Source organism: Pararge aegeria, chromosome 20 (genome assembly GCF_905163445.1).
Source record: "Pararge aegeria chromosome 20, ilParAegt1.1, whole genome shotgun sequence".
NCBI lineage: Eukaryota > Metazoa > Arthropoda > Insecta > Lepidoptera > Nymphalidae > Pararge > Pararge aegeria.
This window is the reverse complement of record NC_053199.1, coordinates 4,032,498-4,053,917: the sequence shown is the minus strand read 5'-3', so window position 1 is coordinate 4,053,917 and position 21,420 is coordinate 4,032,498. Positions and strand designations below refer to the sequence as shown.

Genomic DNA, 21,420 nt, shown 5'->3' with positions numbered 1-21,420 from the left:
GACTTTGAAATGAAAAAATTTATTAGCTGTTGGTTTTCCTAAATAAATAAATACTCCATAGAGATTCTGTGTGCTCAAAATCGCGTATACTAGCGAAAAAGTAACGACAAAGACGTGCCCAAACCGTAAGCAGATGATATAAAATGGAGAAGATCTCCAGTAAGAGTCATAAAAAACTTAAGGATAGGCATGAGTTATAAAAAGTCCATCCTGAAGTATTTATAACTCGTACAGGAGATTATTTTCCATCCTTAAGTATTTATAACTCGTACAGGATTTCTGCATTTTATATCGTCTGCATACCCTGTGCATACCCTTACGCCACTGCCTATTAGGGTTATGAATACAATACTCCCTAACAGGTTAGCCCGCTACCATCTAAGACTGCATCATCACTAACCACCAGGTGAGATTGCAGTCAAAGGCCAACTTGTAGTGAAATAAAAAAAAAATGTGAGTAGGTAGTTATAACTTTCACAAATATTTTTAAAAACACTTCCGTGAAAAAGCACCTTATCAATAGAAGTGACAAATGCATCGCATTCACATAATTGATGTGTTTCTTAAGTGATACAGCTTATAATTTGCTAATATTTAATTTTGTCACAGATATTATAATTAATTATGGCGCCACTGCAACCGTAAATTATGAAGAAATTATGAAAGGTTAATGCTTTATTCCGTTTTTATGTTTTATTGAGTTTTTATTCATTGAATTACGTCGCTGTTGGTTTAGGAGGATAGGGCGTTACTAATGACTAAGTTAATTTATCGTTTTGTTAAGTTAAATTTTAGCTGTTGTCTGGCTATATGAATGCCCGTTTTCATTACACCTGGGTATAGCCTAAACGAGGTCTATAGGCGTTTCACCAACCGTTAAGTGATAACTATTGGTGAACGCTCTTAAGTGTTACTTATTGAGGCATCACCTTGTCCGTTGTGGAAATAAGCCTAGATTACCTACTCCTAATACGCAAGCGATGATAGTATAGTAGTTAACTAGACTAGACATCGGCTGGACTTTAGGGGGAACCGAGCTCGTTCCCGCCACGCACCTCCCAAGTTTTCTGGGCTTTACTCCACCTGCTTTAACGAACAAGAAAAAATCGTGAATAAACCCGCATGCTTGAGAGTTTCCGTAATTTTCGTAAAGGTATGTGATGTCTACCAATCCGTAAGTACTTGGGCAATGTGGTGAACTATGTGCGGAGACCAGTGCCTTATTATTGGCCGTAAGTGGGTTCGCAATGAAGATGGTGAAGCGTGGAGGTTGTAGTATATAAATTTATATTTCTAATAAGCTTAAAAGCTTCAGAGTTTGGATCATCGTCGCAAGGTTGCATGCCTTTCGGTATTCTATAAGATACACTTCGGAGAGGAACTGTTTGATCTAGTTCTTCCCTCACTTTTTTACCATCGAACCGCAAGGCACTGTAAATATCTGCATCCCTACGGGGTTTGATATAATATAGACGCGTACGAAGCGCTTTGCATCCTCGTTTCTGATTCGCGCCGCAAAAATTTGGAATGCTTTTTCAGCTTCAATTTTCCCCACGACCTTTAATATCAGTACATTCAAATTAAGAGTGAAAAGGCATCTTCTAGGCATGCGCGTTCCACCTTAGGCTGCATCATCCTTTACATCCGGTGTTATTGCAGTCAAGCGCTCGTCTATATATAAAAAAAAAAGTTAGGACGCCTGATCCAATTAGTGAGACGCTTTTAGGCAAAGGATGGTAAGGATTACTCTTTGTGACCTTACAAAGAGTAATTTCCAACATCAACAATTTACTTTTTATAGAGATGCCTCAGAAAGTTCAAAGCAGAGCCATTTCAGCCGTTTCGAAGATGCAAGCTAAAAACAGACCGGCTGTTGAGTTAAATAAGGCTAAGTACTAAATATGTGACATACACAATATACAAACTAACAAATTACACGTCTTCTTTCATACTACCAGCTAACACGCATACAAACATTTTCCTATTATACATACACAGCGCACACAAACATAGCTATCAAAATTAAATAATGTGAAATACTAATAACGAGTCGCAATTAAACCTTGACAAAGAGCATACGTATTTTCTTCTAAACTATCCTCAACCTGCAAGCACAAATGAACCTTATCAACACCGGCTTTATCTCATCTTTGTGTGAGGTTATTGTTCAAGTGATCATACAACAATATATGTAATTGAATATTATATTATTTGGTTTGAAATCATAGACTTTAGTGTTTTTTTTAATTTAAATAAACTATGGCGCCAGGGCTATCGTAAATTAGGAAGAATTTATAAAAAAATATTGCTGTATCACATGATATTTTATTAAATTTTTATTCATTGAATAAAGTTGCTGTTGGTTTAGGAGAATAGGGCGTAACTAATGACTAATTCAATTTATCGTTTTGCTATATTTATTGAGCAGGTTTTTTTTATAAATTTAAGCTCGGGGCATGAATGAATTTTATTTACCTATCGGTAGGTAATCTATTTTGGTATTGCTAAAGTTGAGGTATATAATCGTTGCCTAACAAAACTCTAATGTTCTAAGCGTTCACCATAAAATGTGAAAATGTAAAATAGGTTGTGAGCTAGCGACATTTCGCGGGTGTAAAGTGAAGCGTGCGCAGGGCACTTTTAAAACGTTTTTGGAGACACTGCATACAATAATGGCTTAAAGAGGATTCTGTATGTTCTTAATTTAATGGTTTCAATATTATCTGGGACCATAATCTTTTTGCTGTTACCTATATTATCCGTTTAGTTCCCGCCCCATTAGACCTAAAACAGCTGATGTCAGTCACGTTGTTGAGTAACAACATTTTTAAATATCAAATCCTACTACAGTCCCTAAAATATTTTATTGAGTTTAATTATTATTTTAAACATAAACTGTCCAGAGATAAATAAATAATAAATAAATAAACTACGACATTAAAAACACAATACTAACTATAACATATTTTGTGATAAATTACATGCTCTCTGAAATACTGTAGTTACCTACCGTATTTAAGGCTCAAAATATATCACCTAAATTTCGTACACAGACTTCGGGATTCGAAGACATAAACGGACAGACGAGTCTTCGCTCATAAGACTTAGTTAAATTCTATTTAAATTTTGAAGGGCAATGCCTGCTTTTAAAGCGTATGAACGTATCTACAATCTACATTTTTATAGTCGCCGCCTTTCCTCACAACACAACCGAAACTCAGAATGTATAATAATATTTCAACTTTCCGTAGTCATCAGAATCACACTAGTGTCAACAGCTAAGCTTTTTATACCGATTTAGAATGATTTAAATATTAAAATCGTGTAGAAAGTGTCGTTTCTGTACCGCTCTGTAACCCTAGTGCCAATGCCCCGATTACAAGATTGTACACGTTGAAAAAGTGATTATATTTTATCTACTATCTTCGCGCAATAAAGTACCAGATATAAGCATGTATAGATATGCAATCTAATACAAACCATACATGAAAAAGGTTCCGGTTTTTCATAATACTTCTTTATAATCTCTATTTACTTTAAGTTAGATGTTTTATCACTTTTTTTGTGTGTTGGTTGGTACACGTTGGTTTTCTCACTTCCAAATAAACGTAGAAACCTATTTTTGATTTAGCACGTTTTAGTCGCTGACAGTATATACGAGTACATTGAATTATTAGTTTAAAAACCTATTATTTTAAAGCTTAGTTGAATATACATCGCTAGTACAAAACGTAATCACTATCTTATTCCTCAGCCAATTAATCTCTCATTACTGGGGAATTAACTGTATAGCTTTAAAACAATAAACATTAGGTCTATTTTCCTTACATCACTATATCAACAACACAAAGTATCGTATGTACAAACTGGACACAGACACGAAATCGATATCGAATTTTTTTTATCGAATACCATAAAATTTCTTGCTAGTGCCACAGTTCACGATTGCGTGTTCATCAGCCATTAGTTTACATCTCATGAACATTGTAATGGTTAAATTTAAATTATCACCGAAAATTTTGACTTCGTGTCTTCTTTATGTTATACTAATCTTATGAATATTTCAAAACATCTTCAAAACATGGCTATTATAATGCTACATATAACCAAATACGACTAATAAAAACGCACGATCGAAATTTTAATGCTATATGAGATTTAAGTAGGGTATCCAATCATCGATGGATGCGAAGATAATATTAATTATAGTATATCATAATATGATTATGAAACGAACACTAATAATAATTTACATCGTTTTTAATTATCGTAAATAAAACAATCGTTGCTTTACAGAAAATTCACATCACATCAATTCAAATATCTAAAAGATAAAAGATATCGTACAGTAGTTTTCAATAATTGTACGATTCTTTTATTTATCTATTACGTGTCCAAGTATTCTAGGTCACTAAATTAAACAATTTACTTCAAGCCGGAAAACCGCATTGGTAAACAGCACTTCGGACAACTTAAATGATAGATTGTCACAAAAACGAGACGGCAAAAATGTAAACAGTACCACTCGATAATTATGCATCAGTATAAATAATTATCGAGTAGTAAGTACCTAATAGCTTTAAGATTATAGTGCGGACATGTCCAGTCGCACTAAATACGTACTTAGTATGCAGTGCATGAATTTTATAATGATAAAAGATTTAAAACCTTCATTATACGTGCACTTTAATTTTCAAACTCAGTCTATACTGACACCCTAAATTGCTTCACTGCTGGGTCGTGAATTGTTTTATCCTTGTTTAAAAAAATATATTAAGTGAAATCAGCTTTAAGTTATAAATACAAAAATAATACCTAACAGCAGTCGGTTTTCCGATAAAAATTAAATAACAATTTTTCAGCTTCAAAGAAATGCAAACGTGTATCTGGCAATTTGTTTTTTTTTTTTTATTTGATAAATAAGGTCGGCTAAAGCACACACACACACACACAGTATTATGATATTGACGAATAGCACATGGGTAGGTAAATCCAACGTGGACAAAGTCACGGGAAAAGGCTTGTGTATTTTAATCAGAATCATCATCTCACATTGTCATCCATTACATAATCATAATAAATATTGATTGAAAGCCAATTTGTGTTCGTTTTAGAATAAGCATATAATGATATCCGCATCATAATATAATTACGAGTGCATTATATAAAAAGCACAGTACTATACGTGTCCGTGTTATAATCGTCCCGTACTATTGTTGTGGGTTTCTCTTAAAGCTATCGTACAATTTGCAAGCGCCGATATTCCCAGCGATAGTGGTAATTGGGCGGACTCGCTTGCGATACTCGGCACCGGGCATGCATTCCAGCCAACCTTATTTAGTCACGCTATATACATATTATATAATTATATAAAACTTTTTTTCTTTCATTCATTTTACTCTCACTAAATTTCTGAGTATATTTCGGGTAGTTTTATTGTATCGATTGATAAACCTACTCTAACACCACACAGAGATTTTATAAAAAAATAAAAAAAAGCCTGCAGTTAATGTTTTAGTTAATTAGAATAATATCATTATTCTATCGTAACCACAATAGTTCTCGAAAACTCCCCAAAATAGAAACGAGCGAGCGAAGGAATAATAATAAAAAACGATTCTCAGTTTGAAAGCAAAAAAATGAAATTCTAGTCTATTACGAAAATATGAGGCAAGAGACGATTCTCTCGTTCATAGGCGTATATAATACTTCACAGATTATAACTCGCGTATGGTTACAGGTAGGTAGGTATACAACGTATGCAGCCTTCGTTCGGCTTATCGTTTCTCAGTGCTAACGGTATCGCGGGATGCTGCAAAATGTTTCCACAGTTCGTGAGCTCAGAGCTTATGATACAGATAATGTAACTAAAAAGATAACTTGCCCATTCGCGTATCTTTTAACGCTTTTCATATTTATTAAGAGGGGGTTTTAGGATAGTAAGGTTTATATAGAACGTAAAGCAGCAGTAGAGCAGTAAAAAAGACTATTTTACTCTGTTATAACGTGAAAGATGTGTCATTACATATTTGCTCAAACTTCTGTTTATCTGTCTAGCTATCTATTACCATAAACCAAAAAGCTGGTTTTTAAAACACCGTATCTTTGAAATGGTGATGGCATAAAAATAAAAATGACCTGGTCTATGCCTTAAAGCAGTTTTGTCAATTTACAAAACACAATGTAAGTTTGTTTGTAACATAAAATATATATACCTAAAGTAATTTTTGTAACATAAATTATATGAAAAACACCTCTACTTCGTATTTGAAAGCAGTATCTCCCTAAAGAAAATAATGAATCACTTTAAAATATGTCTTGCCACAATAATTCTGTCGGATTCAGTTGTATGAATATATATATATAAATATTTGTTTTTTTTATGATTTTTTTTCGTCGTTATATTTACAATGATAAGACATGAGAAAATGTTGTGCGTAACAGTCTTTCTAATAACTGAGTATTTATTTATTTATTTAATATATGTTTTGCATACAAAATTAAAATAAAATAAAGTAAAATAGCCTTTACCTCCACAATGTCATTTCATACATACCAATAAACATTTTAATACTTTAAAATTTAATAAACATTAATATATTGATTGGTTAGGTGAGGTATAGTTTTACAATAATATTGAATTAAAATTATGTACTTAAATTATAAATTTATTATGTCACGCGTTTCGAATTGCCCGTTGGCATACAAGATTACATTGCTACATATCCTGCCGAGATTGGCGTGCAAAATCATTATAATTCTGTACTAAGTAATTATGTTTTTAATGCTCTATGGAGTATATTTACTAAGTATCTCAGTATCAACCAGAGTTACTATGTACTCCAGGGTCAGCTACAGGTGCCTCTACCTTGAAAAGTCTGGAATTTAGTCTATTATAAGAGTAACAGACAGATTATATGTATAAAATCCCAAAGATGTATATTACTTTCTACGAGCCGGCCTACAAAACAGATTAGTGGTGCGCCCAATGATAACTTCCCTCAATCATTTCATTAGCGCGGGCAAAAGAAAGATTAATGACAAATTACCCGCTGTAATGATCGGATCGGCTAATGAGCCAGGTCCTGTCAGGCTTAATCCTGTAGGAGTCAATTACGATTCATAAAATGCTATTTGCTGAATACCTGTGGTCTATAATACTAACCTAACTTCCTATTATATCCTATCCTGCTTAAAATATATAAATTGATTTAAATTTGACAGAATTTTGAAGTTGAGAGCCGAATGGCGGTGGGTAGGGAGTCCAAGGCCGTTGGCTCGATTATCACAACTGGAAAATTTTGTGTGAGATGAACACAATGTCTGGGTTAAAAATTATTTTTTTAATTATTTTTCACAAAACAAATTTTTTTTAGGAAAATATTTTTGTACACTAGTTCGTCACATTTATTGGCTGCATTTGTATGCATACTCGAATTGCCTCTGCTTGAGATCGAGCCCGGGAACTTCGCTTATAAGGCCACAACACTTACTGCTATGCCAGAGAGGTAGGGAACATTTAAAACATCTATTTGACTTTACGTTTAAGATAATTTAATCCCGATACTGCCTACTCTACCATCTCATTGAGAGACCGAAAGCTCTCTGAAGATGCAATACAATTTATAGCGTATGATCTAAGATCTAATAAAACGTTCCTGCACTGATGTAACAGCGTGAAGGCTGAGCGGCCATGCTGCATTTCTTGCGTAACTTATAAATCCCCGGTTATTGAAAGGCTGATCAAATCAATTGCTCTAATAAGAAAGCTGTCAAAGTTATCAAGTGAATATATTAAGTTTTTAATTTACCTATTTATAAATAAATATACTACGACATCTAGCCCCAAAGTAAGCGTAGCTTGTGTTATGGGTACAGAGATAGCTGATGAATATTTTTTTATGAATATAATACACATAAATACTTATAATATACAGATAAACACCCAGACACTGAATAACATTCATGTTCATCACACAAACATTTTTCAGTTGTGGGAATCGAACCCACAGCCTTGGACTCAGAAAGCAGGGTCGCTGCCTACTGCGCCACTCTGCCGTCAAATTTGAATACAAGGAATTTTGAGTTCATTCAATCCCCATCTTATACTACTATTTCGCATCGTGACCTGATATAACGCATATTCTAAGGTCCTAAAAGGTTCTTGCATTGATGGAATAGCGTCGAGGCTGTGGAACAGCTCGCGTTGCATTGCTTGCGATGTCAATTCCAGTCTTTCAAAGGCATTTTAAATATCGGTCAGACAGACAGTTAAACCAAGCTATTAATTTTAACAACATGACAAAAACGCCACTCTTGCATTAAATTGTGTTATACTGGTATTACTGACGACAAATTAGACGGTTGTTGTATGACATGCTAAATTTAGCGAATAGCTTCGTCTGAAGTAAATTTTGTATTTCAGATGAAGCTATTTAATATTGAAATTACCTTCAGAGTCAGAACCCAGTTCGGCTATTGTTCACATATCCAAAGAACTTGTTAAAAAATTTAATTTAATTTATAAAGCCCGCTTCGCTAATTTGATCAGTGTTTTAGACTCTGATAGTAGACACAAACGGCAGGTACTTCGAAGGATTAATGCTTTATAGCATAGACCGTCTCCTTAAAATTAATGTCTTAAGTAATACCTTCTTATAATGTTGTTACAACAATCTAATATAGATATTTCTATGGCGATTAGCGCGTCGTAATAGCGATCTTTTTCTTGTCATATTGTGCGTGAAATCATAAATATTAACACTATTATATTTTCTCATATAAAGATTAATTTGGATCAAAAATGTACTCTCTACTCGCGTTTTTCTAATGTTCATTGTACACCACAAATTTAAATTAGTACTGATACCTAGAATTTCTTACAAGAAAACTCGTTTTGCCATAACTTTTAACTGTTAGTTGAATTTATTTCCATAGGCATCATAAAAACGCTGAATGCTCATACCATTTAGAGAATTTAATATAACGACGTGACAATCGTAGAGCACACAAAATGGCATCCACTGAATTTCAAAAATGAACATAAGGCCCTTTGCAAACGTAGACATTTATTGTTACACACTGTAGACTGTCACCCGTCGACCCGTGGGTGCCTCCTGCGAGGACTCGGACTTCGGCTCGGTTCGACGTTAATCGGACTGTTGGTATCTGTTGGTTGGTGGACTTTTGGACTAATTATTGTTAGTTAAGTCCGAACACTCCCGTGACTGTGGTAAGGGTCCACGTCCCGATGACGTCAGAAATCGCAGCCCTCGTCTTCGCCGGGAAGACGCTGTGTTTTCTGTGTGTGTGTGTGTTGTTAGGACACATTGTCGTTAGGTATTTTATCATCAGGAGTCAAAACCGGCGCCCTCTTACGCTATTGATTATGAAGAAAATTTCATAACAGGTACTCTGGACGGAGTCAATTCTCACTACTTTTACAAACTAGGCTCATTTTGCTTCTAACCATAGTCGGTTTCTTTCTTCCCTCCCTAATTCTTGAAAGGAGGAACGAGACAAACAACCGTTAGGTACTGCAGACAAGGTACTACAGCACTCGACAAGTGACTCGTGTGCAATGCCTAAACGTCGCGCGGACCAATGTTTACCTTATTGAGTAGTGTTGTACAATAAATTTTACGCTAAAGAGTTGGACTTTCATTAAAAGGCCGATGATTAATTACATTTGAGGAGTTTATTGACAGTTTTAGTGGCGGGGAGAGAGCCACACACGCGCCGAACGTGGATTCAATTTAAAAAGTGGAATGAGATAAAAATAAATAAGTTTCTCGAGACACTTATGTTTAGAGTCCGTCGTAAAGATAGGGTTAACTGGCACGGTATCGCGGGACAAAACATACCATAAACCGACCGGTTGCGATAGTGAGGCGCCGCGACGATAATTTCGTGCCTACTTAGTTTAATTTGTAAGTTTATATTCGTTATTTTAATAGAATTTGTATTTTCTAATCTCGGAAACATGTTTATGCTGATTGATTATTTTAATAAGGCTTCCGATCGGACAGAATTCTGAATTTCTTTTTCATTCACGCGTTCATTCATCATAACGGAAATCAATATAAAACACTTATTATAACACTTATTAGTATTCATTATAGTTTGGTGGTATTATAATGAAGTTACGTTAACTTAATGGAAATAAACTAGCCAACTCCTAATCGGCAATAGGCATGGTTAAATAACTATGCGGTCTCAATTGTTACAAAAAAGAATGAGGTGGTCAATCAGTGCTTATTTATAAAATCTCATTTACTTGCCGTTTCTAAGCAAGTTTGCATGATTCTTATTGTTAGCACCGGTAACGCTCTCAAATATGTGCCATTTAAGTTTTGTTTAGCAGTTTAAAATACCCTTAGACCCCTCAGTAATGTTAAGTATACTCTTGGATACTTTGGCCAAAATTTTAAAACTATGGCAAATAATCATGAATTATTGAATCTGAATATTTTTCAATATTAAGTATTGAACTTTTGATTTTTTAACATATTTGGTTTTGATTAAGATTCATACTCAACGAAGAAGTTATAAAAACCTCAAACACAAGAATCAGCTAACTTTATTTTTATTCCTTTACAAATCAGCCTTTGACTGCAATCTCACCTGGTGGTAAATGTTGATGCAGTCTAAGAGGATAACGGGCTAACCTGTTAGGGAGTATGGTAACCATACCCTACACGTCAACACGTCTTTGTCGGCAGCCACGTCTAAAGCCAGACAAAAAGCGAATCTCATCGACAATTGTCGGTAAAAAGGGCATGTCACATCACTACACAGGTGTCAACCACGATCCGTACTGTCTCGAACGCGAGCATTTAAGTCAAAAGGAGCGCTTCGTTACAACAGCCTTGCCGATGTAGCGGCTGTAAACTTTTTACTGTGAGAACACACTTGCGACTGCATTTAATTATATGTCTGACAAAATGTTGCTGTAGCCGAAGATTAAAACGATAATAGAAAAATTTAAGGGTTGACAGTGCTTATGTGTAATTCTAAACGACTTAAAGAAAAGGAGGAGGTTCTCAATTTGAATGTATGTTTTTTTTTGTATATCTGTTACTCGATTGCTCAGCCAATTATAAACCGATATTTTTTTCATAATGTTCCACGCATGCGTGAGTCTTAATTAAAATACAAATCTAGCCTAGTATCATTTTCATAACCTAAACTTTTGTGTATGTAAAAATGAGGCAACAGTCTGAATCCAGTGTATTCAAACCTGCTTATATACCTGGTTTATTTCTAAACTGTAACCAAACTTTTATCCTGTATACTACATTCATCATATCAACCGATAGACGTCCACTGCTGGACATAGGTCTTTTGTAGCGAGTTCCAAATTCCACGGTCCTGTGCCGCTTGGATCCAGCGGCTACCTGCGACTCGCTTAATGTCGTCTGTCCACCTCGTTCGGGGTCGACCAGTGCTGCGCTTTTTTTTGGTTACTAAGCAAGTCACCACAGAACTCAGAAAGAGTCTTACCGAAAATGAGACTGATTTACTAGCTACCTTTTTTTGATTAAAATTATAATGATTGGTAACTAGATATTAACACTTGGACTGGAGTTAGTATTACATGTATCCTAAAAACCTCCTCACTTACGCATTAAATACTTTGTCAGTAGTGTACAATATTACAAATGGGATAGGTGAAGCTTGTTGTAACGTGTATCTGTGACTGTTAAAGGAAAAAAGCAATGGTCATTATCAAATAGAAAATTAGGTTTTAGTGGTACCAAATGAGTTCAAAATAAATTAAAACCCGTTTTTCGGGTATGAACTCCGAGAAAAAAGAAATAATGTCTCATCTACAGTTACCTAGAACTTACCGTAAGTTTTATCAAGCGGCATAGTGCCTTGCTTTTTTTATAAAATTTTGTATAGCAACTTTTTATCGAGCGATATTTTGTCGATGGTACGATGTTAAACTAACAGTGGGGGGTCTGGCTGTTAATAAAGTGTATTTGTCGACATCAAAATAACAGTTTATGGGCGCGACACTAATGCAGTTTATCGATACACTCGTATTATGGTAATTGGTATTAACGAAAACATTTTAAAGCCCGGCTTTATGGATTTATTTCGTTGTTAATGTTAATACCTATCTATCTAGCCGCGAACGCTAGATATTAGTTTGATTACCGCAATTCATGTTCCAAATTCAAATTCGAAATTCATATATATATCAAGTAGGTTCAAGTAGGATCAATATAAGCACTTTTGAGTCTGTCAGTCTGTTGACTCTACCACCGGTTTGGAAGGCATGTCCAACCGAGAAGAAGCCGGCAAGAAACTTAGCATTTGCGGTTTTTTTACCAGATCATTATTTTTACAATAATAATTATTCAATTATTCTGTCTTGTGAGAGATGGGAGCGGACCTGTGCAAACTCTTAACAACTACAAACAAACAACTCTTCTATATGATACTTAACGAACAGTGGCATCCACAGGAATTTGTACAGGGTAAGCATAAAGAAATAAAATGGCATAACATGGCAAAATCCTTCTCCGTTGCCAGTTTTATGAAAATTTTAGGGTATGCAGTGCTTTTGTGCATGTATGAAGTGCACGCCACTGCTCACGAAACACGTGTCCATCATCAGCAACAGCCACAGGCTAGCCGCGTTATGATCTGAGATCTAAGTAAAACAACTTTTATACAACCGTGATAAAAAAAAAGTTGACCGGCACGTAAAACTCGGTAGATTTAAATCGGTTTGTAAAGAACTTTAATACTTGATAGGAGGTAGAACTTATACATTCTACTAATATGAATGCGAGAGTGTTTGTTTGTATGTCTTTAAATACACCATAACTAAACAGCCAATGGACTTGATTTGAATTTACTTCGGCATAGAGTTAGTTGAAAGGACGGAGAGTAGCATTCGCTACCTTTAATCCTAGGAAAACAAATGATACCCAATTTGTAATAAAAGCTGTAACATAACGCGGGCATAGAACGCGCAAATGGCTGGTAATTAATAAAAGAAATATTACAGAATATAGGTACATACAAAGGAATTGAATACGCGGGGTCGAAGAGGGGCATGATGGCACGAGAGAGCGTCTTGCCGTTTGCCATGACGGCATACATGCGACATGCGTTTCACACGCGAAAAAAACAATTGATTTTTTCGTGATTAAAATAAATAAGACAACACATCAAAAGCTCAACGTTCCTTTGATCGAATTAAAAAGCACTTTTGATGTTATGTTTAGCTGTGTGATAGCGGGGTCGCGACCCACTTGGCGCCACTGTGGGGCGATAAGAGAAATTTGTTTAAATATACAATGAAATTGTTATTTTGGCCGGCGATTGATGATGGCTCGGTTGCCGCCGGCTTACGGCTATGCCACACGGAAATAGTTAACGCCACGCCGACTCTGCTACGTTGGGGTAGCAGTTAGCGATTGGTCATTAGTCTTTTCTTTTGAGTCGGGCCAAAAATTGCACGGTATCTATTTACGCACCACAGTAAGGGACATAGGGACATATAGAACCACGTTAATAAATAAGATATATAAAAGGCGACTTCACAGCTAAGTAGCAATCTATGCCAGACAATCTAAGAATTAGGAAAATATTATGAGAAACTTATGGTACTAATAAGGTTTTATTTTCTGGTGGGAGGCTCTGGCCGTGGCTAGTTACCACCCTACCGACAAAGACGTGCCGCTAAGCAATTTAGTGTTCCGGTGCTATGTCGCATAATAACCGATTAGGGGTATGACTACCAGTCTCTCTAACAGTTTAACCCGTTACCATCTTAGACTGCATTATCACTTACCACCAGGCGAGATTGCAGTCAAGGGCTAACTTGTAGTGGAATAAAGAAATGGATTTTCTGTAAGTCTTAGGTGCCTTGAAGAGCACGCTTTACTATTGGGCAAGGTTACAAAGTTGGCTAAACATAAATGATGACGCTTAATGTCAAGGTATTAGAATAAATCTTGGCACTGTATTTTACCTTATTTTGTTATTGTACGCACCTATATAGTTTCAGCCGGACAAATAATCACACTATGAGGTCAAGTATTATTTGAATGATAGAGCAATAATCGAATCACATACTATATTTAATAAAATAATCGAATCTACCTTATAATGTATTTTTAATCTTTACATAGCAGGTGTAGCAGGGTATTATGATATTAAATACAACCTCTATGAATCATCGCTTGGTTTCGATAAAGATAACATTACTAAACTAAAGGATTTTTCAATCAATTATACACCTATGTGCAGAAAAAAAATCTTGTTTTCGTTACAATCAGGTCATTTCTCGAATACGTATAAAGGCGGTAAAGAAAACGTGACGTTAAAGTGTTATTCTTTTCGTTAAGAAAATATTTTTAATCAACGGTGAAAAGTGCTAATCACTAATCGATATCGACATATCCTCGTAACTCAAGAGTGATGTTACTTTAAATAGTTTTCAAATAAACGCAGCGTCGTAAAACAACAGTCTTAAAACGCCTTAATTGAAATAGAGCCAGTTTCATTAATGAATTCCGAGCAAATTAATGAGGAAGAATAGTCGGCGTCACTCGAGATAATATACTTGTATGTTATATGTTATAGTCTCCAACCGACCTTATAACAATATATTTTAGACTAATTTATGTGTCTACACTGGGCTCTAGAAAGTTAAGTAAAAAAAAAATGCCAATAGGCGCTGGGAATTTATTATTGTTAAAAGCATCGCTATTTTTTGTGTTGATAAAATTCAAAATAATTTATTTCAGGTGGGTAGTTACATTACATGCAATTTTGAGTTATCAAGTCGGTCAGTTCGTAGCGACTCTACCGCCGGTTCTAAGGCAGATTCGACAGAGTGTTAAGCTGGCAAGAAACTCAGTACTTAATTGCTCTGGCAAAGAGCAAAACTGGGATTATTAAAGACATCCGTAGAATTTGAGTCAAACCAAAATACCATTTAAAGCAGTATTAAGTAGTAAGTAGGTACATCGACAGCTAATAACCAGTACGTTTGTAGGCATCTAGGTAATTATTCAGATAGCCTCAGAGATAAGCTCTGAATAGATGGGAACGGCGTCTTTCCTACGTCCGAAGTGTGCATCTTACGAGCAACATCGCGTGTCCGCACCACTTATGGAGCTATCCACAGATTTAATAACGTACAGAACCCCCCATTCAGCCATTATTGCATGCAGTGCATTGTGTCCAAAATAGTCGTCCGGCGCACGTCTCACTTCACACATGCAATGTTGCTAGCACACAACCTACTAATCTAGCTCACAAACTTTATCAAATTAACCCTATATTATGGTAACGTTTAGAACATTAGAGGTAAAATAATTACTGTCATCTGCTAAATGGAATGAAGTGACAAACTGCCTGTTCGAGAAATTTCTAAAGTGGAGTGGTTTTTGATGCTTCAATATTAGTTGTGTACACGGTTTCTGTATGTTCTTAATTCTTTGGAGCTGTATGAAAGTAAACTTTTGTTACGACGTGGATCATCAAGCTGTGACAGACAAGTTGGTACTTTTACGTAAGATGACCTAAACATACAAAACTTTCCTTTTAAGGGTTCCGTACCCAAATTGTAAAACGGGACTCTATCAAGACTCCGATGTCTGTCTGTCGTCAGGCTGTATCTCATGAATCGTGATAGTAAGTAACCAGAGGAACCTAAGATAGCCATACTAAATCCATACCCTACTATACTATACTTCAGAAGGTACTTCAAGGCTAGAGAGAATAAGCTTTTTCTAGGCAAGCGTGCTCCAACCTAGACCTCATCATTGCTTTCTAACGGGCATGTTTGTCGTCAAACGCTGGCCTATCGTTAATAAAAAAAAAAAAAAACCCCTACCAGTGGCGTGCATAGAGGGTATGTAGAGGTATTTAACAGAAAATCTTATGAACAAGAACCAATTATGGTAAAAAATCCCTTACCTTTGAAGGCGCTAAATTTTATAATAAAATGCCTATACTTATAAAAAATGTAAACTCATTCAATGTAATTAAAACTAAATTAGCTTCTTATATATTAAGTAATACCAATAAATTTAAAGACGAATACATTGAATGAGTAGATAATAGTAAAATTTAATTTAGTTTAGTCTAATGGCGAAGTTTATTAATTTATTATAGAAAATTAAGTTTCCTATGTAAGTGACTTAGGTCTTTTTATGGGAATAAATGTCTTTAAACCTAAACCTAAAATTTCCAGTACGAGTTATATAAGGAACGCTTCTATCAAATATCCAGTACAAGTTACAAAAAAAATCCAGGATAGGTATTGTAAGAGTTTTTAAAACTCGACCCTTAATTATTTATAACTCGTACTGGAGATTTTCTTCATTTTATATCATCTGCATACCCTGTGCATACCCTCTATGCACGCTACTGACCCCTACTCGGTTTCTAAGCTTATTAATGCGGGGTAATTGGCAACGGCCGAAGACCAGACTACACTAGAAAATAACAAAAGATTATAAAAACCCAAATTGCCTTACCGGGTATTGAACCCGGAATCTCTTAAAACACCAAAGCGGTTCAGTACCCAATGTCAAAAAGCTATCGGTAGATCATTCTAGTCTTGATAATTGCCTAGTTTCTAAAGCGAGATGTCTGGTCTAGGTTCTCAAAGGGTTCTTCCCCTTGACTTACTAAGATGAAGCCTCAAATGCCATAGATTACATCAGCAGTAACGCCCTTCATGCCAGAACAAAGCGATGCTGCTTGGCGGCACAAATAAGCACAGCGGCAACTTCTATTTGTTACAGGCCACTTTCTTATTAGGTATAAGAAAGTGGCCTGTAACATTTAGAAGTAAAAATAAACTTGTAGTGAGAACAGTTCTCTAGGCTGCATAAAATTAGAAATTCATTTAAGAGTATTTGTATATCTTTTTATAACAAACTAGCGTACCCAGCCCGCTTCGCCGGGCTAGATTTTGCTTTATTTTATTTAAACAATAAACTTACATCATTAATTTTTTAATTGAAGTCTCATAATATATTAAATCATTTATTTCTCTCCGTATTCATTCTCTTCTATTCTCTTCTCGAGCGGGTGAAGATCATTATCTACACCCATTTACACCCAACAATAGAATACCATCATAGTAAATAAAAGCTGTGTTTGACAGTTTGACAGTTCAAAAATAGGAGTGCTCCGATCATCACCAAACTTTACAGGATTACTCGCCAGGTAAATCGGGAGATTCCCTGAAAGTTTCATTGAAATCGGTTCAGCCGTTTCGGAGCCTATACGGAACATACCCGCACACTTTCTCTTTTATATGTACCGATAGATTACCAGATGAAATCCTTGAGATGTCGCTCAATAAGTTCAACGTTTACATAAAACGTAAGCTTATAGGAAAATCCTATTATAATATTAAGGATTACATGTACGATAACAAAGCTTGGGTATGAATTGCTCTAACTTCATAGCTCAAGATTAACTAGACTGTGAGATGGTGATAACAAAAAAAAACCTGGCTAAGTTTGTTGTGGGCTCTTCTTAGACCAGGTCGCGTTTGGAACCCTCCTAGCTTTAGTTTTAAGTTAACGAATGCAGTTATCACCATCACTAACATTAGTGTAACATGTTAATTGTATGAACGCTTCATGAGTGCCTGTAATAAGGTCTACATGAATAAAATATTATTTAATTTAATTTCTATTATATAATACTGCTACTCTAACTACATACTTATGCATTCACAATATCGGGAGATATGAACTAAATTATTAGGGTTACAGTCTATAGTCACTTATGCTCCATGATTAAATTGACCATTCACTATTCAGAGATAATATTCAAGCTTCACAGTAATTACTAATATTAAAACGGGCTCTGATATTCTCGATACAAATACGCGTTAACTACATTTTATGTCGGCTGCCAGTAATTTTACAGGTTTTAGATATAAACAAACGTTTCACTGGATCTAGACGTATATTAATTATTCACTGCACCTTGCAGTGTTTGCCGCGTACGATTGAAAAGAAAACAATTGATATACCTACCCTATATCATCATCATATCAACCTATTACCGCGACTACACTACAAGGCACGGGTCGCCTCCTACAGTGAGGAGTGAGGATTAGTGGACTTCACACGCCATTGAGAAAATCAGGGTGAACTTTCAATCATGCAGATTTCCTCACGATGTTTTCCATCACTGTTGAAGCATGTGATATTTCAATTACTTAAAACGCACGTAACTAAGAAAAGAGGTGCGTGCTGCGGTTTGAACTCGAGCCCCCGAAAGTAAAACCTAAGTCCTAACCACTGGGCTATCACCGCTTGCGCGCCCCTATGACATTCCTCAAAATACTTGCTACATATTAAAGACAGATATTTCTTTAAAATTAGACTAGGAGTTCATGAGATCTTGCGAGCTTATATTAGTATTACATATCTGAAACATCGTCAACGCAGAATTTATGTACCAAAGCCGGTCAAACGTAGACATAAACAATGTCATCGTAATACTAAGTATTAGGCAGCTTTTTATAAAAAAAATATCACAGACAGCTATTTACATTCTTTCATTTATTAGTATTTATTTTATATAGAAAAGATATATTATCGCATCGATAGGATAATTAAATTAAGTAAAGAAAAGGATATCAAGTTAGTAAAATTTACGACTACATATTTCTAAATTTTATCATCTCATAATTTACAAATCATGGATATTTTTATTTTTTATTTTTATTACTTATTTTAATTATATACAGTGTTCTAAAATCATTGAAAATTTATTTGTATTTATTTTTCATATAGCCAACTGAAATATGATTTGAATTATGAATTTAAACTATAGAGTCAAAAGCAAAATATTGCTAACAAAAATATTTAATTGTTCAAAACCAAGCAAGAAAGTAACAATTTCTGCGATTGCCTGATTTCCATAAAAGTGAAACGTCCCCCTTATCTTTGGAAGCAGGCAGTTTATGAAAACTTTGTCTTATTGCATTCTGATTAGACGCGGTTAATTGATATTTTTGAGGTTAAGGGGGACGAGATTGCTTGTTATCTTGTTATTGTTTTTGGGAAATTGCGTTTGAATTTATGATGGTGATTAAACTTAGATTTATTAACATGCAGCAAGTATTTTTTGATACTTATATGTATTATTCAGTTTGTTTGTTTAGCATTACCTTACCAAATCGGTATATCTAATTAGCACCCTAGCCTTGATTTTTAAAAACTTCATTAGCTATACCTAGATTTAAAAATTGACGACTGTGTGTTATAATATCATAATAGGTATGATTAATATCATAGACTTAGTACATAATGAAAATGGTAATTTTTAGAGCACCTACCTATGTAAGGTGCTAAATATAAGGTTTTTTGTAAACATAGAACCATTCTGATAATGTTTGTAAAATAATATTACCTTAATATATTTTTACTGGTAGGTACCAAGTAAATAATATTTTATCAAAATTTTCAAAAACATTATTAAAAGTGAATCTAAAACCCAGCTTATTACGAAATGTAATTTTCAAAGCAAGTATTAATTCAAATAAAAAATACTATTGAACTATTTACCTATAACTTACCAAAATATTAGTATTATTAAATATTTATTTGTAGGTACCTCAATGTTTGACTCAATTTTACAAATAAATCAGAAGGATTTTAAATCGCCTGCGAAACGTGATTAATAGAAGGAGAGTTCCCACTGACCTACATTGAACATTTAAGGGGACTGTAAAAAAACACAGCGAACTCCCGACCCGTTGCAAAATAAACAATCACCTTCTTTGATACAATATAAGTAAAAAAAATCAACAGAAATGCTATTTAAAACACCAGATTTTAAACGCCTTATTGGAACTGATAACATTTTTTTTTCTTTTATTACACAAAAGTTAAGCTTTATGTTTAATTATTTGCCGAGGTACCAATATACCAATCGATTCTCTTAATAAAACATGGTAATCATGGAAAAACTACAAACTTAGTGAACTGCCAACCCGTCGCTTGAGCACTTTTGCAAAAGTTCAATTAAATTATTTGCTATGCTATGCGCTTTGTAATTAAAAAAAGTAAGAAGTTGTCTCATCATTAATTTAACACTTGCACACGTAATTATTAATTAAAAAAAAAAAAAGTTAACTTTTCATAACTTTTGATGAACAAAACACAAAGAACGATTTTCAAACCGCCTCTATCGAGTTCCCATTAACGTTTTGACCTATATTCTTTTATCGAAGACCTATGTACATTAAACTTTTAACGTAAAATGTACAATCACCGTGACTCGTGACCTCTCGACCCGTCGCACAACGCACAACACTTTTTCTTTATGCATTGAGCAGGTATTTAAGAACACTTTCACTTCCTACGTACCCTCACACGTGAACTGGCCATAGTGCTTCCCGGAGGACTTATCGCCGCAGACGACGCACTCCACGTTCTGGCCTTTATCTGTGGCGGAGGAGCCGCTCTGCGTCGACGCGGCCTGGCTGGCCGGAGTGGAAGGCAAGAGGTCGTCTTCTCGCCAGCTACCTCGGAAGCCGAGCTCAAGAGGCGGGAGGTCGGGGGCTCTCGGAGGGCAAAGCCCCGGCCCACCGACCCCTCCGTACACTAGCGCGCCGTGCGTGATGATGCCGGTTGCGGTCGCCGGGTGAGAACGCACGCTGCGCGATTCCGCGCGCGTGTGTCAAGGGTCGCGGTTCGGTCGCGACTGAGCTTAGGTCGAAGTTAGGTCGGGCCAGGCCGCGCCGCTCCGCCATTGGCCCGGTGGCCTGGGGGCAGGGAGCGAGGCCCCGCCACCTCGACCGAGTCCCCCTTGCAGAGGGGGGAAAATCTTTCAGCCGTACCGTCGGTAAGAAAACGCGCTTTGTTTTTTCTTGCGCGGTTTTTTGCGTAACGTTGTAGAGCTCAGCGTTAAACGTTCTATGACTTGTTCTTATGTCATCTGTATTTACAAACGTTACTTTGAAGACACATAGTGATGGAAACTGTGTAGATTACACCAGTATAAATTAATATGAGAAACTTAACCTTAACAACGATTAATCTTGTGGAGCTTAGGTACGTTTACACTAAAAACGAAGGCTTTGTAAAAGACGTTAAAGTAATGTACCTACCTAATTTACTTGATTTTAGAAGACTTTGAACTGAATTGAACTCAAATAAGTTATCTGTAATCAATTATCTTGATTTAGGCACGGTCATAATATTAATTACTGTTTGTTGTTTGTATAGTAGTTTTGTTTGCGTTGCATATATTGTACCTACCTAAATGTAGTATAGAAATACCTTATGCAATTAAATGACTGAATATTTGTCTTAAAATACACGACACGTGACTTGGTCGGTATATTGCTTGACATTGCATTGTTAAGAAAGATCAAAGAACTATATTTTTTGACAAATTAATAACTTAGTTCTT

The 21,420-nt window shown here is 35.4% G+C and overlaps 1 protein-coding gene across 1 annotated transcript in view; it reads right to left on the bottom strand.

The window, feature by feature from the left end:
- The window catches only part of LOC120632864 (steroid receptor seven-up, isoforms B/C), a gene marked incomplete at its 5' end in the record, with an annotated part of 145,734 nt that extends 125,049 nt beyond the window's left edge, over positions 1-20,685 (bottom strand). The window contains one exon of the mRNA XM_039902902.1: positions 20,373-20,685. Coding sequence (XP_039758836.1) covers positions 20,373-20,685 — 313 coding nt within the window. The remainder of the gene's footprint in view (positions 1-20,372) is intronic.
- Between the last annotated feature and the right edge of the window lie 735 nt (positions 20,686-21,420).